Genomic DNA, 21,100 nt, shown 5'->3' with positions numbered 1-21,100 from the left:
GGGTTCTCCGGGCCGGAACACTGGAGTGGGTTGCCGTGCCCTCCTCCAGGGGATCTTCCCGACCCAAGGATCGAACCCAGGTCTCCCGCTTTGCAGGCGGATTCTTTACCATCTGACTGGTTATTTCTTGTGTTCCAGCCAAAACTTCCTGGTTGAAGTCAGGTTAGCTCCACAGATATTTTATTCAGGGCCAGGAACTCTGAGGCAACACTGCAGAGACTGCAGACCTGGGAGAGGCAGAGACTTAGGTGCACCCCGGGCCACAGGCAGCCAGGGAGGCCGCCCCCTGCCCAGAGCCACAGACAGCGGTATCCTAGGGCCGATCTGAGTCCTGAGGCATTACTGTAGATGTTTCTCTGTAATTTGCTTCTGACGTCATCTCCATCTGTGGAGAGACCCAGACTGCAGGGGAAATCTCCCTCCTCCCCAGCAGTTCCACAGAACACGTGCTTTTCTGTGCCGAGTCAGCACAAGATCTGTTTCCCTTTTCTGTTCAGTGTCTGTTTTCCTTGCCCGAGCCCAGGGCGCCGCGCTCGTTCTCCCCGACAGCCCCGCGTCCTGCTCCCGGGGGATGGGGAGGGGCAGGGACCACGGCGGGCCTTCTGGGCTTGGCGGGGAGCTCGGGTCAGAGTGGGCGCTCGCTCGGGACGTCTCTGTTGGCTGCAGAAATGAAGGGAGGGCGATGGACCGAGGGGCAGATGCAGCGCGGTGTTGTTGATGGGGTTTGACGCGCCGGTGAGCAGGGAGGGCGGCGGGGTGCCGGCTGCCCTGGGGCGGGGTGGGGCGAGGCGCACAGCTGGGCAGTGAGAGTGCCCAGGCGGGTGGCAGACCCCGGGGGCCCCGGGGAACCGTGCAGGAAGTGACACAGAATTAGGCTCGGGCAGCCGTCATCTCTTTAAAACATGGAGAAAGGCAGAATTAGCTCCCTTTTATTTGTACCCGGACTCCTCTACCAGCGCATCTGCTTTGGCATCGAAGCCACCTTCCTGACTGAAAACCGGCTGTGATGAGACGGCGTCCTGTGAGGTTTGTCCAGTGCGGAGGTTTGACAGCAGACACGGGAGACAGGAGGCAGGGCAGCCGGGCGGGCCCTCCTAGGCTTTCCGTGGCTCCTGGCGCTGCTGGGGGTGGACGAGCCTCTGGCACCAAGAAGGCCTTTACTCTAGTGTGCATTCTACTCCGGCTCTGGCAAAGTCAGGTGGTGTTCCTCCGTAGTAATAGAATGGTATGATTTTATTACGGGCACATTCTTGTTTAGAAAACCTGCGCGTCTTTTGGAAGGACTCCCCTGTCCTTTTGTTCTTTCCTGCTGTCGTGCTGTATTTAAATTCTAGCATTTATAGCAAATTGAGGCACTGTAACCTGATCTCCGTCTTCTTGAAAGTGGCTAAAACAAGTGCAACTGAGATCTGGGGAGAATTACTCAGTTACTGGATAGTTTTGCTTGTCCTCAGAGTATTTCTGGAAGTAGCCAAGCATAGGTTTACCTCGTCCATCTCACAAGTGATTTTTACTTTATTTGCTTTTTTGGGGGAGGAGGGACTCTTTAGATGATCTTGTAGGAAATCATTATGTCATGAAATCACACATACTCTTCAGTTTGGGAAGATGTTTCATATCTCTGTAATGTCAAATGAAAACATTTATTAGAATTGGTGGGAGACCCTTAGCAATTAATGCTGATGATTGGGACTTTGAGTTTCGTTGGTTTTTTTATTATCTTTCTCTGCAGTGAAGTTAAGCCCTCACGATCCCTTAGTCCCAACTTAGCCAGCTTACAGCGATGTGCCCCACACGTGCTGTCCCTGCTGCTCTCTGGCACTTAATAAAGCCTTGTGCAAAAACTGCTTTTTCTCTCCTTTTAAGCAAACAAATGGACAAATAGATCACCACCAGAACTAATTGTTCTCTCTTGCTTTCAGGACAAGCTGTTACAGGCAAAGAAAGAAATCGAAAAGCACTCTGTTAATGACAAACAGGTAAAGCCCCTGTGCTCGTGGTGCGTTCTCTGTCTGGTCAGCACGGATATGCAAAGGAAAAGACCGTGACTTCATCCGTGAATAGTTCATCGAAAGCACATCAACTGTTCCTAATTGTATTGTTTTTTAAAATGGTGAAATTGTTTGAATTGTCTTGGATTTCAGGTTATTACCAAAGCAATGCATAGATTCTAACACACATACACACACACAGGTGATCCAATAACAGAATGCTTTCCTAGAAAATGATTTCAGTTATTTATTCAAATTAACATAAGGGAAAGGAGGTATTAAAAATACTTTTTGATTATGCAATTTTTTGATTAATGCAATGGTACGTTTATGTATACAATATATTTATTTTAGAATAAAACATAATGATAAATTAATAGCCACACACTCATTACCCAACTTAAGAAATGGCATTTTCCGGGGCCCCTGAAATCTCCTCTATTTGCCCACATCAGCCTGATCCTTCTGTCTCATTCCTAGAGGTAACCCCCAACTTGATTTTTATAGTTTTTTTTTTTCTTTTGTTTTTTAGTTTTTTGGCTGTGCCACACAGCATGTAGAACTTTAGTTTCCTGACCAGGGATCAACCCCTTGCCCCTGCATTGAAAGTCTTAACCACTGGACCGCCAGGGAGTTCCCTTCCATTTTTTTTTTTTTTAATAATTTGACCATAAGTGCATGTAACCCTAAGACGCGTATTGTTTACTTCTGCTGCTTTTTGAGCTTTATGGCATCATTCTTACTTTGATAGCTTTGTTGAGATAGAATTTCACATACCGTTTAGCTCACTGATTTAAGGTGTACAGTTCAGTGGATTTTAGCATATCCACAGAGTTGCAGTTATCACCAGAATCAGTTATAGAACACTTTCCTCCTCCCGTAAGGAAGTCCATGTTCTTTAGCAGTCAGCCGTTGTTGTCTTCCAACCCCTCCCGGCCCTAGGCAATCTCTAACCTATTTTCTCTTAAGTTTATACAACGTCATTCTTTGCATATTCTTAGGCAACTTGATCTCTTCACCTGATCTTGTTGTTAAAATTCCTCTCAGTTGCTGCATGAAGTAATTGTCCATTTTTTCTGCTGCCATCTGAAGTTTTCTTGTATGTATAGACTGTCCTCAATTTCATCAGCTCTCCTGTGGGGGGATATTTGGGTGGTTTCCATTGTTTTTCCAGTTTGCTTTCTTTATTGCTATTGCTAAGGTTTATCTCTGTGCACTTTGTACGAGGATGGAATACACCTAGAAATGGAACCGTTGCGTGTGTGCATCACCAACATGGCTACACTCCTGCCAGCAGTGACTCCTTGCCAGTACTTGGTATTAACAGACTTTCTAATTTTTGCTTTCCTGATGGGTTTTAAATGGTGTTTCACCGTCATTGTAATTGCCTCATTTTTTTCCCTCCAGAAATACATTAGAGAACTTTGTTGTTGTTGTTAAGTTGCTAAGTCATGTCCGGTTCTTCGTGACCCCATAGGCTGTGGACTGCCGCACGCCAGGCTTCCCTGTCCTTCACTGTCTTCCGGAGTTTGCTCAAACGCATGTCCATTGAGTCGGTAATGCTAAGATGCTAAGGTGGTGAAGCCAGTCAGATAAGTCTGCCTCATCTCTTAAAACTGCTGCGGCGTGATCCTGGGTGCCCCAGAGTTTACTGAATCAGTTCCCCTTTTATTGGCTGTTTGCATTTTCTTCCTTTGCATTCCGTGCTGCGAGCGGACGGCCTCACCCACCTCTGTGTGCGGGGGTCTTTCTCTCGCACCGGGGCCTCGTCTGTACCCCTTCTCTGAGCCCACGGGCGTTGGAAAGCCGCCAGCTCGGCCGGTCTCCCCAGTTTTGTGGTCTTGTTTCCCTGTCCCTGTGGGCTCTGGTAGAGAAGGGGCGTCATCTGGAGCGCGGATCTGGAGCGTCCTGGTGAAGGCCAGTCTCGCTGGTGCGGTGTCCGCTCCTTCTCCCGCCTCGTTAGCCCCGCTCTTCACCCGGCAGAAGCCTCGGTCGTGTGGAAAGCCCTTGACTTGCACGTCCAGGAGGGGGAAGGTCCTCAGGGCTAGGGCGTGCAGGAGGGGCCGGGCGGCCTCCCTTCCCCAGCTGGCGTGTTTCTCTGCGTCGCATAAGCAGGGCCCTGGTGACATGCTTTTCCTGGTAGTTTGTTAATAGTTTTTTCTCCCCCTGCCAAAAATTGCCCATGTGTGCAGGCCAAGTTGATTCAGTCCTGTCCCACTCTGTAGCCCCCCAGGCTCTTCTGTCCGTGGGATTCTCCGAGCAGGAACACTGGAGTGTGTTGCCATGCCCTCCTCCAGGGGATCTTCCAGACCCAGGAATCACACCCCTGTCTCCTGCATCTTCTGCATTGTCCGCGGAGTCTTTTACGGCTGAACCACTGGAAGAACTGCCCTCCCATCCCCAGTTTGCCTCTCCTAATTGCATTGTCAGCAGGTTTCAAACCTTGCAATCGGAGCATCCAAACTGGACTCCTTATCTCCTGGAAAAAATTGCCTTTAATTTTTAAAAACAGTTCTTTTAAAGCCCTGCATAGCTTTGATCACTTTTTTCTCTTTCTGACAGGTGGTGCTGTGTATATCAGTTGATGTATCTCAAGACTATAGCCAAGTAGAGAACGTCATAAAACAAGTAAGAGGTTGGGTCAGTTGGAATTAATCCACTTGCCTTTTGATTTGTCCTTGCCAGTTTGGTGTGCGGCTTGGAGTTGGCATATCTTCCCTATAGGTCTAATAGTTTTATAGATTTTATTTATTGGCATTGATTAGCTACTAACAGATTCTTTGTTTCTCTTCCTTAATGCCCAATTTGATAAACTTCCAGGCCCAGGAGAAGTTGGGCCCGGTGGACATGCTTGTAAACTGTGCAGGAATGTCACTTGCAGGAAAATTTGAAGATCTTGAAGTTAGTACTTTTGAAGTAAGTAAAAATTTGTTTTTTTCCTCACTGTGGTAGCCTCATACACTATGAGGGAGAACTAGTTTATGGCTGAAAGCTTTATGAATGAAATAGGTGAAATGCATTCCAGTTTAACAGAAGCTTCAGCAAGCTAGAGGAAGGCTGGACAGGGTTTTAGTCCCAGTGACCGTCCAGCCTTAGAAGTTTACACAGGCCTCTGGACCCTGGCTTCCTCAGCTGTAGAATGGGAATGCAGCCTCCAGCCTGACACAGTAAATCGATAGGAACTGATTTACTGAGGCCGTACTATCAGCAGAGCCCTTTGGAAGCCAGGAGAGATGCTGTGATAGGAACTGATTTACTGAGGCCGTACTATCAGCAGAGCCCTTTGGAAGCCAGGAGAGATGCGGGTTTCTTGTCAAGTACCAGTGTTTTTAACAATGAAAACCCAAAAAAGTGGAAAAGCAGACTCTGGCATTCTCAAGCCAGGAGAAAAAGACAACGTGTCATATTTATGTTTATGTTTTTTAAAAACGTCAGCCAAAGAAGTGTACAACAGACTTGAAATCCTTCTTAAGTGCATAGCATGTTTCTCTTCTTTTGATGTTGTGTCAGCTGTCTCTCTCTCTTACTGGTCTGTAGAGCCTTCATGGTGGTGATGGGCTTTGAATGATCTTGGTGAAGTTAGGGCGCACTCCCTTTTATGGAAGAGGAGACTCCCCGAGCGGCAGGTCAGATGTCCTGCTCTGGCAGGCTGGGGAAAAGCACTGTAAACTCTGCGACTTCTAGTCAAGCTGTGCAAGTCCTGCGGAGGCAGAAGCAGAGGGATGCCTTAGCTGGGACTCTGGTATCGGAAGGCTTCTTTATCAGCTCGGCAGAGAAGATAGCTGTTGGGCCAGGGCTTCCCTGGTGGTCCAGTGGTTACAACTCTGCCTTCCGAGGCCGGAGCTGTGGGTTCGATCCCTGGCCTGGGAACTAACATTCTGCATGCCACTTGGCACAGCCAAAGCGGGGGGGATCACAAGATAGATGTCTTGACCTATATGCCGTTATCTCTAGCTATTGACAGGGAGATTTTGAAGATTATCTCAATGGTTGTGTGAAGAATTAGTTGGAGGAAGTAGTTGTAGTCTAGGCATGAAGTGATGAGGGGAAAGACTTCAGAGGTGGCCGGTGAAAGAGAAGTGTGAGTGTGTGTGCCTGTGCGTGGAAGATGGTATGAAGGGAGGTCGGCAGACTCCTCGGGTGACTGTGGATGGCAGAGAGGACAGGTGTGTAAGGATCTGCGTGGGTGCAGCACAGAAGCTCACAGCCGTGCAGCCGGGCGTCGGGAAGCAGGGTCTGTCCGGGCGGAGCGGGAGGGTCCCTGCATCCGTGTCTAACGGAAGTCTGGAGGCAACCGAGTCAAAGGTCTGTGGGGGTCATGTCTGAGCAAGAGCAGAAGGAACTGAGCACTGAAGACCAGGTGACTGCGGGCCTGCCCTGGCAGTCCCGGTCAAGACTCCATGCTTCCACTGCGGGGGCCACGGGTTCGAGCCGGCCAGGGGACTAAGATCCTGCCTGCCTCGTGGTGTGGCGTAAAAAAAAAGCTCAGGCAGCTGTGGGTGGGTGTCAGTGACAAGGAGAAAACATGAAACGGGTGAGATGAAGGAGGAAATATAACACACATATAGAATATGAAGTATGCTGGAATATTTAAATAATGCGTGAATCTAATCTTTAAAAAAAACTCACTTTATTCTCAACCCGTCTCCCGTTACACTATCCCCTTCCCTCTGTCTCTCTCACTTTGAAAAAGCAGTCACAGTCCATTTCTTTTGCACCCTCCGCCCCCCCAGCCCTGCACCTCTGCACGCGGGCTGTTCGTCACTCTGTCCAGCTGTGGTGTCGTGAGGGCTGACGTGCATGGGCTCAGGCGCTTCACAGCATGTGGGATCTTAGTTCCCTGAGCAGGGATCAAACCCACGTCCCTGCATTGCAAGGCGGATTCTTAACCATCGGCCCACCAGGGAAGTCCCAGGAGGAGTTATTTTTGATTGGTACTGCACTGACATTATAGATACATGTGAGGGAAACTGACATCTTAACAATATTTGGTCTTCTAACCCATATAACATATATCTCCATTTATTTAAGTTTTTAAAAGAATTATCTCAATAGTGTTTCATAATTTTCAGTATGTGAAGCTCACATACTATTTTTCAGTATTTTATATTTTTTGATGTTAGTGTAAATGGTTTTTTTATTTCAATTTCTTGAGTTTTCATTGCTCATGTAGAAAACGACAATTGATTTTTGTGTTTTGATCGTGCAGTGCTGCTGAATTCAACTATTAATTCTAGTGTTCACCGGGCTTCCTACATCCAAGATCATATCATCTGCAAGTCTTACCTCTTCCATTGCTATCTAAATACGCTTATTCCGTGGGCTGGAACTTCCAGTGAGGTGTTGACTAGCAGCGGCCAAAGTAGACATTTTTGTCTTGTTCCTGACTTTAGGGAGAAAGCAGTTAGTCTTTTATTCTTAAGTATGATGTTAGCTGTAGTTTTGTTTGTTTATTTTTGGTAGATGCCCTTTATCAAGTTTAGCAGTTTATCCTAATTTGCTGAGAGTTTTTGTATAAAATGGATGTTTAATTTTGTCAGGTGCTTTTTCTGCATCCACTGGGATGATCATAGAGTTCTTTTTTAGTGTGTTAATATGGTGAGTTACACTGATTAATTTCCAGATGTTTCCAGCCTTGTGTTCCTGGGATAAACCACCTTTGGTCAGGATGTGTTATCCTTTCTGCGTTTTTGAGGGATGTTAGCCATAGCGTTTTTAATGTTACTTTTTGATTTTGTTTAAGAGTCAAGGTGGCCTCATAGCATCAGTAGAGGAATAGTCCCTACTTTTCAGTTTTCTGGAAGAATTTGTGTAGAATTGATTTATTTTTTCCTTAAATGCTTGGTAGAATCCACCAGTGAAGCCTGAGATTTTCTTTGTGGGAAGGTTTTAACTTTAATTTCTTCAATAGATGTAGTGTGTGCCTGCTAAGTGGCTTCAGTCGCATCTGACTCTTCACGACTGCAGGGACTGCCGGGCTCCTCTGTCCATGGGATTCTGCAGGGAGGAGTACATCCCGGCCCACGTCGCCCGGGATGGAAGGTGTCTCCTAGTCTCCTGCGTTGCGGGCGGGTTCTTTACCTCTAGCGCCACCTGGAGGGCTTCCCGCATAGCTCAGCCCGACACGCAGGAGGCAGGGGTTCCACCTGGGAGCCTCTATTATTTTTTGTTTTATATTGCACATGGTGATAGACCTAGTTTTTTATAAGGCTTTTAATGTAGAAGGATCGTAATGCAGTATCATGAGACTTTCAGGTTGAAAATGTAAAAGCTTTCAAGAGTCCCCAGGATGAGGGCAAAGGAGACGCTTGGTACCCGTGCGGTCCTCCGCCATCACGAGAGCCCACATATACTGGGTAGCTATTGCGGGCGGGGCTGGGAGGGTGCTTACCTTCTGTTTCCCCTTTGAATCCTCGCGGCAGGCCTGTGCAGTCACAGCGTGTGAGGAATTAAGTAGAGTATCCGACCTTGCCGTTGATGCTCAAACAGGCGTGAAAGGTGGAGCCCGGCCCGCACCCGCGCTCCTAACCCTGCCCTGGCCTCTGTGGTTTCTCACAGTTCCAGGTATTTCCAAGCTGGAAATATTTAGAAGCTCCTTGCTCAGACTGTCTCTCAAAAGGATTACCTGCACCGTGCGGTGTACTTTTTCTAAGGAGAAGACTAATTTGGCCAGGCTTCAGCAAAGACCTGAGTGCTGCCGCGAGGCCGTGAGGTTAGAGTGAAACAGGAGATTGAAATAGGCGCTCACAGCGGACCCAGGGGAGGGGGTGACCTGGGGGTCGAGCCTGACGTCTACCTGCGCCGCCGGTGTGAACAGGAGTGGGAGGCTGTAGGCCAGGGAGTGAGCTCGGTGCTCAGTGATGACCCGGGGGGCGGGCTGTGCGTTTGCACGGAGCTGATTCCCTCTCTTGTACGGCAGAAACCGGCGACATTGGGAAGCAACTGTACGCAGCAAAAAAGAGGGAGAGGAAAAGGAAGCGGGCCCCCAGCGGGGAGCCCTGTGCATCACGGTCACTTCCGGGACCCTTTAATTCCTGCTTGTTCAGCAGCTCCGCTGAGCGCCCAGTGACCCCGGCTCCGGCTCGGGGCCGGTGCTGGAGGGGCGCGCCGGTGACTCGGGGCCGGTGCCCGCGGTGCGCGCCGGCGACTCGGGGCCGGTGCCGGAGGGGCGCGCCGGCGACTCGGGGCGGGTGCCGGAGGGGCGCGCCGGTGACTCGGGGCGGGTGCCCGAGGGGCGCGCTGGTGACTCGGGGCCGGTGCCCGAGGGGCGCGCCCTGCTCGGGCTCCAGGCCTCTTTGTTCCCTGCAGAGGCTGATGAGCGTCAACTACCTGGGCAGCGTGTACCCCAGCCGGGCGGTGATCACCACCATGAAGGAGCGCCGCGTGGGCAGGGTCGTCTTCGTGTCCTCCCAGGCCGGGCAGCTGGGCCTCTTTGGGTACACGGCGTACTCTTCGTCCAAGTTTGCCATCAGGGGACTGGCGGAGGCTTTGCAGATGGAGGTAAGAGCGTCTTCACTTTTAGGTGACTCCTTTCAGCCCAGCGGGACATGTTCCCCTTTAGTTTGTAGCTTTCTTCCTCCTGTCATTGTGTGAAACTAGAGCCTTGTAGATCTGTCTTCAGTGTAAGAGAACTGACTCCACCCGTGAATTTGCAGTTATCCTGTTTTTATTGCATAAAAGATGATAGGTGTCGACAGAAGCAGGATGGCTGTGAGGTATTTGGCTTGCTTAATTTAATACATGGTTTGCTTCTGAACTGTGGTGTTGGAGAAGACTCTTGAGAATCTCTTGGACTGCAAGAAGATCCAACCAGTTCATTCTAAAGGCAGTCAGTCCTGAATATTCATTGGAAGGACTGATGCTGAAACTGATGCAAAGAACTGACTCATTTGAAAAGACCCTGATGCTGGGCAAGATGGAAGGTAGGAGGAGAAGGGGACAACAGAGGATGAGATGGTTGGATGGCGTCATCAACTCAATGGACATGAGTTTGAGTAAACTTTGGGAGTTGGTGATGGACAGGGAAGCCTGGCGTGCTGCAGTCCATGGAGTCACAAAGAGAAATGACTGAGCGACTGAACCTAATTTAACAGTACTAACATCTTCATAGTATTACAGGCAGACGGCAGAGCTCTTGTGTTTCAGACATCTGCAATATGGTGAGTATCACAATAAAGCGAGTCATAGGAATGCTTTGGTTCCCAGTGCGTATAAGGCCGTGTTTACACTCTGCTACGCTGCAAAGTGTGCAATAGCATTAAAAGAAACAATGTACATGCCTTAATTAAAAAATACCATATTGCTCAAAAACGTTAACCATCTTCTGAGCCTTCAGTGAGTCTTTGTAGGAACATCAAAGATCACTGATCTCAGAACACCATAACAAATACAGTCGTGATGAAATGTTTGAAATATTGGGAGAATTACCAAAATGTGTCACAGAGTCATGAAGTGAGCAACTCCTGTTGGAAAACTGATGCCAATAGACTTGCTCAATGCCAGGTTGCCACAGACATGCATTTGGTAAAAGATACAGTATCTGTGCATGCGTGCTAAGTCACTTCAGTCATGTTCGACTCTGTGCGACTGCATAGACTGTAGCCCGCCAGGCCCCTCTGTCCATGGGATTCTCCAGGCAAGAATACTGGAGGGGGTTGCTGTGCCCTCCTCCAGGGGATCTTCCTGACTCAGGGATCGAACCCTTGTCTCTAATGTCTCCTGCATTGGCAGGTAGGTTTTTTACCACTCTCGCCACCTGGGAAGCTCATATCTTCAATATGTAAAAAAAAGCAGTGTCTATAAAGTGCAATAAAGTAAAACACAATAAAATAACTATGTCAGACTTCCCTGGTTTTCCAGTGGTTAAGACTCCAAGCTCCCACTGCAGGCAACACAGGTTTGATCCCTGGTTGGGGAAGTTCCACATGCTGCACAGTGCAGCCAAGAAGTAAAAATAAGAAAGATGCACCTTGATTAAAAAAATAATAATAAAAATCTTAAAAAACCCAATAAGCTGTGCCTATTGACCTAATACTGTGTGAGTATGCATAAGGGTAACCAGATACTTTATCTTTTTTTTGTCATTGTTCTTTAACACTCTTTAAAGATATTTCTTTAATGAAAAGATCCGTCCTTTATGCATGCATATTCAGGTGTTCAGTCCTGTCCGAATCTTTGCGACCCTGTGGATTGTAGCCCACCAGGCTCTGCTGCCCATTGGGATTTTCCAGGCAAGAACACTGGGGTGGGTTGCCATTTCCTCCTCTAGGGGATCTTCCTGACCCAGGGATCAAACTTGCATCTCCTGCATCTCCTGCGTTGGCAGGCAGATTCTCTGCCACCGAGCCTGCTGGCCTGACTAATAAAATGAGCCTGTGTGACTAATAAAAGAGTTACTATGGAGCTCTCAGTTTTTAGACAAATCATTTAACTTGATCTCATCATCCTTGTTGGTAAAAATGAGAATAAGACTTGCATTAAAATTCGCACTTGGCTCTCCTGATACTTATGTTTTAATATCCTAAAGAAATATTGATGAACAGGAGTGCTTTTTATCTTCATAGTTAATAGAACGTGTTGTGGAAGGAGGTGGTGGTTAGGATCAGCATCGAATAAGCGCCTGTCAGATGTATGCAGCCTCTCTCCTCATCTGTGAAGTAGACTTCGGTGCCACTGTCACCTGGGGAGGCTTAGAGAGCATTGCATGGATCTTTCCAAAACTGTGTACTTTAAAGCAAAATTCTTTCTAATTCTGTATATAGTTGGCCTTGAACATCACAGATTTGAACTGCACAGGTTCACTTGTAAGTGGCGTTCTTCCAATAAAGATGATAGAGCTACCTGATCTGACGTTGGTTGAATCCTCAGATGCTGCACCGTGGGTGTGGAGGGCCCCTCGGAAAGCTAAATGTGGATTTTTAAATGTGGTCATGCAGGGAGTCAGTACCTTTGCCCTCCACATTGTTCAGGGGTCAACTGTATACTGAAATGTAACACTACCTCATGATGTTAAAAGCCCAGAAGAAAATTAATTGTGGCTGTTTCTCTTACTGGAGAAGGAAATGGCAGCGCCCTCCAGTATGCTGGCCTGGGAAATCCCATGGACAGAGGGGCCTGGCAGGCTGCAGTCCGCGGGGTTGCGAGGAGTTGGACACGACTGAGCAACGGAACAGCAGCAGTGACAACCCTCCTTCGGGAAGGTTTGAGGGTCTCATTTCGTCATTTAGATTAGGAGTGGATGCCCCCCCCCGCCCCCAAGCACCGGAGTGAATATTTTAGCCTTTGAGGCTAGATGGTGCCTGTCAGAACTACTCAGATCTCTTATGATTGCAGGAGAGCAGCCTTGTGGGAGGTTTACATAAACAGGTATGGATGTGTGCCAATATATCTTTATTCATAGAAACAGGTGAAGGGCCAGATGTGGTCCTCAGGCCATAGCTGACTGACCTCTGATTCAGAAAGCCCCCAGAGAGCCCTGGGTGCTGCTGAGCGGAAATTTCTTTTTCATCAACGTCCTTGATATGCTTAGTAGAGAACAGGTCGCTGTAACATATGCTTAGCCAATGGGGCAGGTATGGGTGTGAAATTTCCAACAAGAACACCAGTAATTTCTTTTGTAGCTTTCACTCTGATACATCCCTTTATGAATAACCATCTTCTTTTATAACAGTTTCATGAAATACTTAAGGCAGATGTCTTGTGCAGCCTTCTAGATAATAAAACTTGAGTTTTCCAAGTAGGGTTGCTCAAAGGTGAATCATGACTTCATAACAGAAATAGTAACAAAGTCTGTGCCTTTTGGTTCTGCCTTTCAGCTGCCTGTCTGCTCTATAATGTATCTGTAATTTAGGTCAGGGTTGCCTCAGCCCTTCCCTTTGGTCTCAGAAACCCAGCAGGAGAAGGCACGTTTTGGGATTGAAAGGCCTGTGCACAAAGGACTTTTGTCCTCAAGTCTGTCTCGCAGAAGGACTCCAGGAGTCACTCAGGGCACATGTCTGATCTGCGTGGCCTGGTTCCCTTTTGGGTAGAAGGAAGATGCTAATAAAGAAGAGGGAAGAGACAGGAGCTGCCATTCTGGATGAGTCCCTGAAGCCTCTTAGTGACACGTATGATTCACAGGCTGCAAGTGGCCGGTCTGGACTTGCTGGTCGGCTTAGCTTTGCTCCATATTTGGACTCTATTAAAATGTCCTCACATAAGCAAAAACTAAAATCAATATGTACCGTGGAAAATAGAGTTGAGGGAAGGTAAGTTCAGTCATCAAAATCTAGCATGTTCGTAGCAGAACTTCCACCAGTACAGTTGTTTCCTCACAAACTTAGACTGTTGTGCCCTTGTTGGTCTGCTTAGCCAAGGTGGTTTTGTGTTTCTGTGAATGAAACGTCCTGTACGTCAGACTCTTAAGTGCCTGTGATTATTGTTTCTGGTTTAATGAGCTCTTAAATCTTCCTCCACCACATTCTTGCTCCTAAACTAAAGTTGGATCTAGAAATGCTTTATGTGCAATGACTAAATTTGGAAGAATGCTTTGTTGGCATTTTTTTGCTTTCTTTTTTAAACTCAGTCTTTTAGGTATAAAGACATCACTTAAAGATTTTAGAAGTTGTTCTTTTAGGAAAGCAGACTTTTGAGGTGGGAGTGTAGCCACAGATACAGCAGCAGAGACCAAATAAAAGAAATCTGGGTGTCCCACTTTCGACGTCCCTGCTCCCGATCACCCCCCACCCCCGCCCTCACCTTTCCCTGCTCAAAAGGAAGCTGAAGCTTAAGTTCTAGAGCTTCACTGTCAACAGCTCTAATGCTTTCTCCAGCTCCTAGGTCTCTGTCTTCGCTTTGCTTTTTAAGGGTTGTTTGTCGCCTTGTTCGGCTGTGTCAGGTCTTCGCTGCGGCAGGAGGGCTCTCTGCCCTCAGCCTGCAGGTTCAGTGGGTGCAGCTCAGCCTTCGCTGCCTCGCAGCGGGAGGGATCGCAGTTCCCCAAGCAGGGATAGATCTGAGAGCCCACTGGAGCCCGTTGGAAGGCAGGTTCTTCACCCCGGGACCCCCAGGAAGTTCTTCCCTGCTTTCTGCCCTTGTCTTTGCTTTGATGGGATGAGGAACAGCACGCCTTTAGGTGAGATTGGGTAATAAATTAGGTCTTGAGTAAGTGGGCGTCGTTGAGAATGAGGCCAGGTGGAAGGGAGGAAATGAGTGTAGGGTGGGACCAGGCAGAGCTGGGGTGGAGGAGAGAGAGGAGTCTGTCAGCAGGGCCAGGGAGACGCAGACAGTGGCTAAACAGAATCAGTGCAGTCCTGGCTTAAATTCTTTGCAGAAGTGGTCTTGAGGGGTCAGCACTGTCTTAACAAGAACCAGTGAGGCCACAGTACCATCATTTCCTTTTCTGCGGAGGTCGGGGGTGGCACGTGTCCCCTGCATGCGAACCTTCAGGCTTTGAGCTTTCAGAGACGCGAACGTGCCTTGGCGCGTCTGGTCTGCACGCTGTGAGTGAGGTCGTCCCTGGCCCTCCATCCCCTGCTGACGATCCTTCTGCTCTGCCGTCTCCCACCCCTCCTGCCCCCTCCAGTCAGAGACGCTCCTTGGTGTTCACGCAGTGCCAGCCCCTGTATGCCAGCTGTTGCACTGTACTTGAGTACTTTCCAAGGCGCTGTACTGTTAAGACTTAAAATGTTTCATTTTTTTATGTGTAATTTTTGAAAAGTATTATATACCTATCACAGTACAGTGCTACATAGCCGATTGTGTTGCTTGGGTACCTGGGCTAACATCATTGGACTTAGGAACAAATTGCACTTAAGCGAACTTGCTTAGCGTGGAGCTCATCCGTATGTAGGAGACTTACTGCAGTTAATTAAATCAAGGTGTGGAGTTAATTTGGGGGGCTTCCCTGGACTCAAATGGCAAAGAATCTGCCTACAGTGTAGGAGATCACCTCCAGCACAGGATACCCGGGTTCGATCCCTGGATCTGGAAGATGCCCTGGAGGAGAAAGTGGCTCCCGTCTTCAGTGTTCTTGCCTGGAGAATCTCAAGGACAGGGGAGCCTGGTGGGCTACAGTCCGTGGGGTTGTAAGAATCAGACACAACTTGGCAATTAAACCACAACCAGAGTTAAGTTTATTTAGATTTTCACAGATTATCTGACCAGGAGTTTCTGGAGCCTGTAAGCCCCATGAGGGTGCAGAAATAACGCAGCGGTGTCTGTTGGGCTGCTGCTGTGTCCAGTCGCTCAGTCGTGTCCAACACTTGTGACCCCGTGGTCACGACGTGCCACGGTCTCCTGGAGTTTGCTCACTGACTCACGTCCGTTGAGTCAATGATGCTGTCTCACGTTTCCTTGTTGGATAGATAAATACCACGGGGACTTCCCTGGTGGTCCGCTGGCTGAGTCTCGGAGCTCCCAACGTAGGGGAAAGCGTCTGTCTCTCAGTCGGGTCCGACTCTTTGCAACCCTGTGGACGGTAGCCCGCCAGGCTCCTCTGCCCATGGGATTTTCCAGGCAAGAACACTAGAGTGAGTCGCCGTTCCCTTCTTCAGGGGATCTTCCTAACCCAGTGATCAAACCCAGGTCTCCTGCATTGCAGGCGGATTCTTAACTGTCTGAGCCCCCATGGAAACCCCGAGATTTGGCACAGCCAAGTAAACAGACATTAAAATAAATAAATACAGTGGTTAAGTTCATAGCCACTGGAGGTATCCAGCCATAGGCTGAGAGGGTCATTTGGCTCCAGGATTATACCGAGGATACCAGTGCTTACAAAGGGGTTGGACTGGTTTCCCCCAACCGCCCCCCACCCCCACCCCCACCCCCCAGAAAAAGCCATTCTGAAAAGCGGTAAGCTTTTCCAGCAGCTCGGCTGTAACCTTGAATTGGAGAAGCACCGCTCTGACATTGCCGGGGAGCTTACAGCACCACCATCCTGGCCCATCGTGGGGGGCAGGAGGACTGTCCCTGCAGCGGCCGCGTCCGAGCCGCCAGCTCCAGGCTGCGGGCAGGCTGCCTGATTCCCGCTTACTGACGTTTTGTTTTCATGGCAGTCGTGTTCTCCAGTCTGTGCACAGCAGAGGGCAAGGCCGTGGGAGACACTTTCTAAAATCGCTATCGTGAAAACCAAGTGGAAGAGAAATTGCTTGCTCATCAGCCTCCCTGCCTGGCCCGAGTCCAGAGCTGTATGAACTGGGCCTTGAGGCTGCCCACCCCGCGACGCTGAGCAAGTGCGCCTCACGCCTGGGTGTCCGGAGCCCAGCCCCTGGGGACCGTGTCCCCTGCTGGTGCCCCTCCCAGGCTGAGCGGTTCGGCTCCCCGCCCCTGCAGCTCCTTCCTTGGCCTCCAGGACCGCGCTTCACAGAGGGAAGCAGGGGGGAAAAGGCCAGATGTCAGACAGGGCCCCGGAGTGCTCCGAGGTGTCGTGTGACTCAGCTGTCAGCCTCCTTGAAATGCGGGGGGGCCTCCCTCTGAGCCAGCTGTCTGGGTCCCTTGGTGTTCCCGTGGGACTCGGCAGTGAGCCGGCAGCAAGCAGAGTCGTGGCCGAGGTTCCGCAGGTTTGAATCACCCCCTTAGCGTCACTGAGCCACAGGGGTGTGCAGCAGAGGTCCATGGGGGGCTGCGTCCCAGCCGGGGGGCAGCACGACCTTGGGAGTCAGCGGTGTGTTCTGAGTGGAGAGGTTCGGGGGGGACACCCATCAGAGAGGGAACCAAGCCTGGGATCCTGGTGGAGTTCAGGCAGGGGTGCTGGAAGAGGAGCTGGGAAGGAGTTTCCATGTTTAGATGCGGGTGAGGTTGTCCTGGTCTGCCCTGGGGGGACCCCCGAGGAGCACCCTGTTGGCTGAAGAATGAGCCCTGAGCCTTCCCTGGCGCTGGGAACTCCTGGACCTGCAGACTCTCGGAGTGGGGTCACTCTCCACCTGGGTCTAGGGCAGAGGGCAGGGGTTTGAATGGTCTCAGCCTGTATCGTAGGCGAAACGAGCAAAGCGGTAGTTTGGGAAGCACTGTGGAGAGCAGCTTTGCAGCCGGATGGCCAAGGGACAGACTTGCCCGTGGCCGTGGCCGCCGTGCTGAAGGGTCAGGGTGGGGGTCGGGGGACGAGCAGGCTTTTAGCACCGTCTGCGGTCCTCAGACAGCTTCCAGGCCCTGGTCAGCGGGAGCAAAAGAACCCTAGAAGGAGGTGAACGAACCTCTATAGTTCAGGGCCCACGGTTTTCTGGAATAGAGGTTCAGGTGAGCTCTTTAACTTTATTTCTAAATGATCTTCAGGGCCAAGCATTTCCTGATTCAGCCAGTGGTAGGGGCTTCTCTGGTGTCTCAGCTGGTAAAGAACCCGCCTACAGTGCAGGAGACGAAAGAGACAGAGGTTCGATCCCTGAGTGGGTAAGATTCCCTGGGGGAGAAAATGGCAACCACTCCAGTCCTCTTGCCTGGAGAATCCCATGGACAGGGAGCCTGGCGGGCTGCAGTCCATGGGGTCACAAGGAGTCAGACACGACTGCGCACGCACACACCGCTCCTCTTACAGAATCACCCTGTCGGTCTCACTGCCTCTGGAGAAGATCAGGGCTGCGTGTAGACGGTCTGCCTGGCAGCCAGCGCGGGTTGATGAGGGAGGATGTGAAATTGTGTGGTTTCACTAAAGGGCCTGATCTTGTCTCTGAAATGCAGGTGAAGCCTTACAACGTGTACGTCACAGTCGCCTACCCACCGGACACAGACACGCCCGGGTTTGCAAAAGAAAACCAGACCAAGGTCAGTATGGCTCCCAGCCCCGTTTCCAGGCTCGAACGTTGGAAACCCCTTTTCCTGTTTTCTGTCTTTCCACTCTTCAGCTTTCAGGCATTTTTGTCAGAAGATTGAGCTGCTTTCAACTTATGTGCTTGCAAGAAGCCTCAGAACTTTCTGGAACTTTCATTTGAAATCTTGGAGGCTATAGCCCTGTTTTCTTTGGGGTTTTTTTTGGCAGTGCCACACAGCTTGTGGGAATCTTAGTTCCCAAACTAGGGATTGAACCCAGGCCCTTGCAGTGGAAGTGTTGAGTCCTAACCACTGGACCAGGAGGAAAGTCCTGGTGTGACCCTGTTTTCAAAGGCCATTTTTGCTAAGAATCTTCAGGCTTGATTTAACGAATAAGGTGTTTTCTTTCTGATGGAGAATACAGCTTGTATTTTTAACTAACAGGTAGTAGACCTTGGCTTCCCAGATGACGCTCGTGGTAAGAACTGGCCTACCAATGCAGGAGACTTAAAGAGACGTGGGTTCGATCCCTCAGTGGGGAAGAATTCCATGGACAGAGGAGCCTGGTGGGCTCCGACATGACTTAGTGACTTAGCGTGACACATAATACTCTAATGATAATATTTCTCCTCTGGACTTAATTTCATTTAAGGACTCAAGTGGTTGCTGATCCATTGTCTCTGGCTGGAGGTCTAATGGGTGCCTCAGAGTAACATTTCAAAAACAGCACTTCCAGTTCCCTCTCGCTCCCCCTTGCTATCTTCCGTCTCGTTTCTGGTGCCCAGCATTCTCTCAGCGGCTCAGGCTGGAAACCCTGCAGCCAGCCGTGATGCCTCCACACGGGGCTCTGCTCTCAGGACCTGTCCCCAGTCCGACTTCTTCAAACTGCAGATGTCACTACTATCCCAGCAGTGCGAGTCACCGATATTTTCTCCCAAACTGCTCTGACGGCCTTCACCTTGGTCTCCCCGCTCCTAGTTCTTACCCCCTGGAGTCTTTTTCATAGCATAGCTAGTGATCCTTTTAAAGGACAAGCCAGCTCTTGTCACTCCCCTGTTCAAACCCCTCTTGTGAGTTAAAAGCCAAAAAACAAAACTTAAAACCACAAAAGACCAAAAACCCTTGTGCAGCATGGTCTGATAGAATGTTCTAGAATAGTGGGAATGATCCATGTCTGCAGCTCTGTAATGCAGTCACATTGTGGCTGTTAAACACTTGCCGTGCCACGAGTGGGACCGAGGCACGGAATGTCTAATTTTATTGCATTTGAAGTTAGAATTAAATTCCACATGGTGGTGTTGATAGCATTATGCACCGTGCGGCTCCCCGGGCTCCCAGCTCGCTGGGAGTAGAAGCCAGGGGCCTCGAGCCGTTTAGGTCCCCGTCTAGACCCTGGCCACCCCTCTTCTCGGCCTGAGCCGCCGGAGCTCCATCCGCCCCTGAGCCTGCTGGCCAGTCCCACGTGTTGGCTACCCTCTTGCCGCCCTCTCTCTGGGTGTTCGCGTGGATCTTCCCCCTGTGTTTCTTTTCACCTCTGTGCAGCCGTCACCCTGGAAAGGACTCCCCTGACTTTCTGCGTCTCAGCGTCCCCCCACGGGATGCTCACCATCCTCCGCCCTGCCCTTATCGTCCTCCGCGGTGTTTTCTCTCCTCTGGACTTTAAGACGATGACTGTCAGTCATCCCGAGCCGAAAGCAGGCTCTGTGCTTTGTTCACGGGAAGCTGCCTTGACGCGTAGTAGGCACTCTGAGCAAAGTGGGGAAGAAAGGAGTCAGTCAGAACTCCCCCCTTTGAACTTGGTGTTGGTTGGTTTTCTTCTCTTTTGCAGTGATTCTCACTAAGTGTGAATCTGCACCACATAAACACCAGCACTGAAGCTCCTTGGACTGTAATTTTCAGAAAGATGTCTATGGTTTAGAAGCTTTTCCCCCTATTCATTTCTTTCTGACTCTGCTTCTTAAAATGACTACTATTTCAAAGAAATAAATTTAACCTGAATGCCCTGTTTTAGAATAAGGGAAATCTGCTAAGCAGATTTGCAACATTTGACAAGTGGTCTTTCAGGTAGAAGCCAGAGCTGACAACAGGTGGTGATTTTCCGGGAAGATCTGACTCTGATGTTAAATTGTTTTCTGTTTCTCCTCCGCTCGAACGTTGGGCGGACTTCTGTGGGTGGATGAAGTTCAGCCTTGCTCCGTGCGTCCTGTAGGGGGCGCACAGTGCTTTGACCTCTGCCGCGGGTCTGGCGCCCGCGGTCCCGTCCGCCTGGGGACGTGGGAGGGCGGTGGCACCTTCAAAAGGACTTTTCTCTTAATTTAGGCTCATCAAGAAACACTGGACTTTTATGAGCTCTACGCTTTTCTCTTTTAAGGAAATAAGTTCTGGTTTTTATTTTATTTTTTCAAGCCCACATGGTAAATAAAATTTATCATTTCATACCATTTAAGGCTTAAGTTTTAAAACTTTTAACTGAAACTCCCTTCTAAAGAATTTTTGAGCACATGGGTTGCATGTTGCTCCAAAGATTTAAAAATAAAAAGACGAGGCAGGGTCTTTTTTTTTTCCTTCCGTATTTTAAATGAAGCTCTGAAGTTTCTCACTGAAATCAGGACTCACGTCCACAGAGATTAACTGGGGAGCTGAGGGGCTGAATTTTACACAGTAACCAGGTGGAAACTGATCTGGAATCCAGATGGACTTAGTTCTAAAATTAGGACTCTGTTCTAAGATAGAAAACTAGAATTATGTATAAATTAGGGGAGGAGGACTGTCAAAATTATTTACTTTTTAATGCAGTGGGTATTGATAATGTCTATTTTTTTTTCACCTTTTTAGCCTTTAGAGACACGTCTTATTTCAGAGACCACATCGGTCTGCAAACCAGAACAAGTGGCCAAACAAATTGTTAAAGATGCCATAGTAAGTAAAACCCTTGTTCCTTTGTTAATTGTTACAGTACTGTATTTCCAAAAAGGTATTTGTCCCAAGGTTTATTTCAAAATATAAAATTACTAGCATTTTGTGTGTGTGTGCACTTAAATTCATCATATCTAATATCATAGACTGTTCTTTTCTTCTCTGGTTAATTCCATGTTAATTAATAAGTTCTGGAAACTAGTTATATATCTTTTTTTTATTAGCTTTTTGGTTGCACTGGGTCTCTGTCGGTGCGTGCGGGCTTTCTCTGCTTGTGGCGAGCGGAGGCTCCTCTTCCTGGTGCTGCAGAGGCTTCTCCCCGCGGAGGCTTCTCTGCTGAGGAGCGTGGATGCTCCAGGCGCCCCGGCTTCTGTCGCTGTGGCTCCCGGCTCTGGAATCTGGGCTCAGCAGTTGTTGGCACACAGGCTTAGTTCCTCTGCGGCATGTGGGATCCTCCCAGACCAGGGATCGAACCT

At 49.3% G+C, this 21,100-nt stretch overlaps 1 protein-coding gene across 3 annotated transcripts in view; it reads left to right on the top strand.

Annotated features, from left to right (window-relative positions):
- Positions 1-21,100, top strand: part of KDSR (3-ketodihydrosphingosine reductase) — a 37,885-nt gene that overhangs the window by 6,260 nt on the left and 10,525 nt on the right. Inside the window, exons 3-8 of one of the 3 annotated variants that reach the window (XM_065932866.1) lie at positions 1,923-1,979; positions 4,554-4,619; positions 4,812-4,907; positions 9,300-9,491; positions 17,640-17,723; positions 20,544-20,627. In XM_065932866.1, coding sequence (XP_065788938.1) covers positions 1,923-1,979; positions 4,554-4,619; positions 4,812-4,907; positions 9,300-9,491; positions 17,640-17,723; positions 20,544-20,627 — 579 coding nt within the window. The remainder of the gene's footprint in view (positions 1-1,922; positions 1,980-4,553; positions 4,620-4,811; positions 4,908-9,299; positions 9,492-17,639; positions 17,724-20,543; positions 20,628-21,100) is intronic. The other 2 variants (XM_065932868.1, XM_065932867.1) reach the window with 2 other exon arrangements.

This window comes from Muntiacus reevesi, chromosome 4, assembly GCF_963930625.1.
Source record: "Muntiacus reevesi chromosome 4, mMunRee1.1, whole genome shotgun sequence".
In the NCBI taxonomy this organism is placed as follows: Eukaryota; Metazoa; Chordata; class Mammalia; order Artiodactyla; family Cervidae; genus Muntiacus; species Muntiacus reevesi.
The sequence above is the reverse complement of the archived record's forward strand: the minus strand, read 5'-3'. Positions and strand labels throughout refer to the sequence as shown.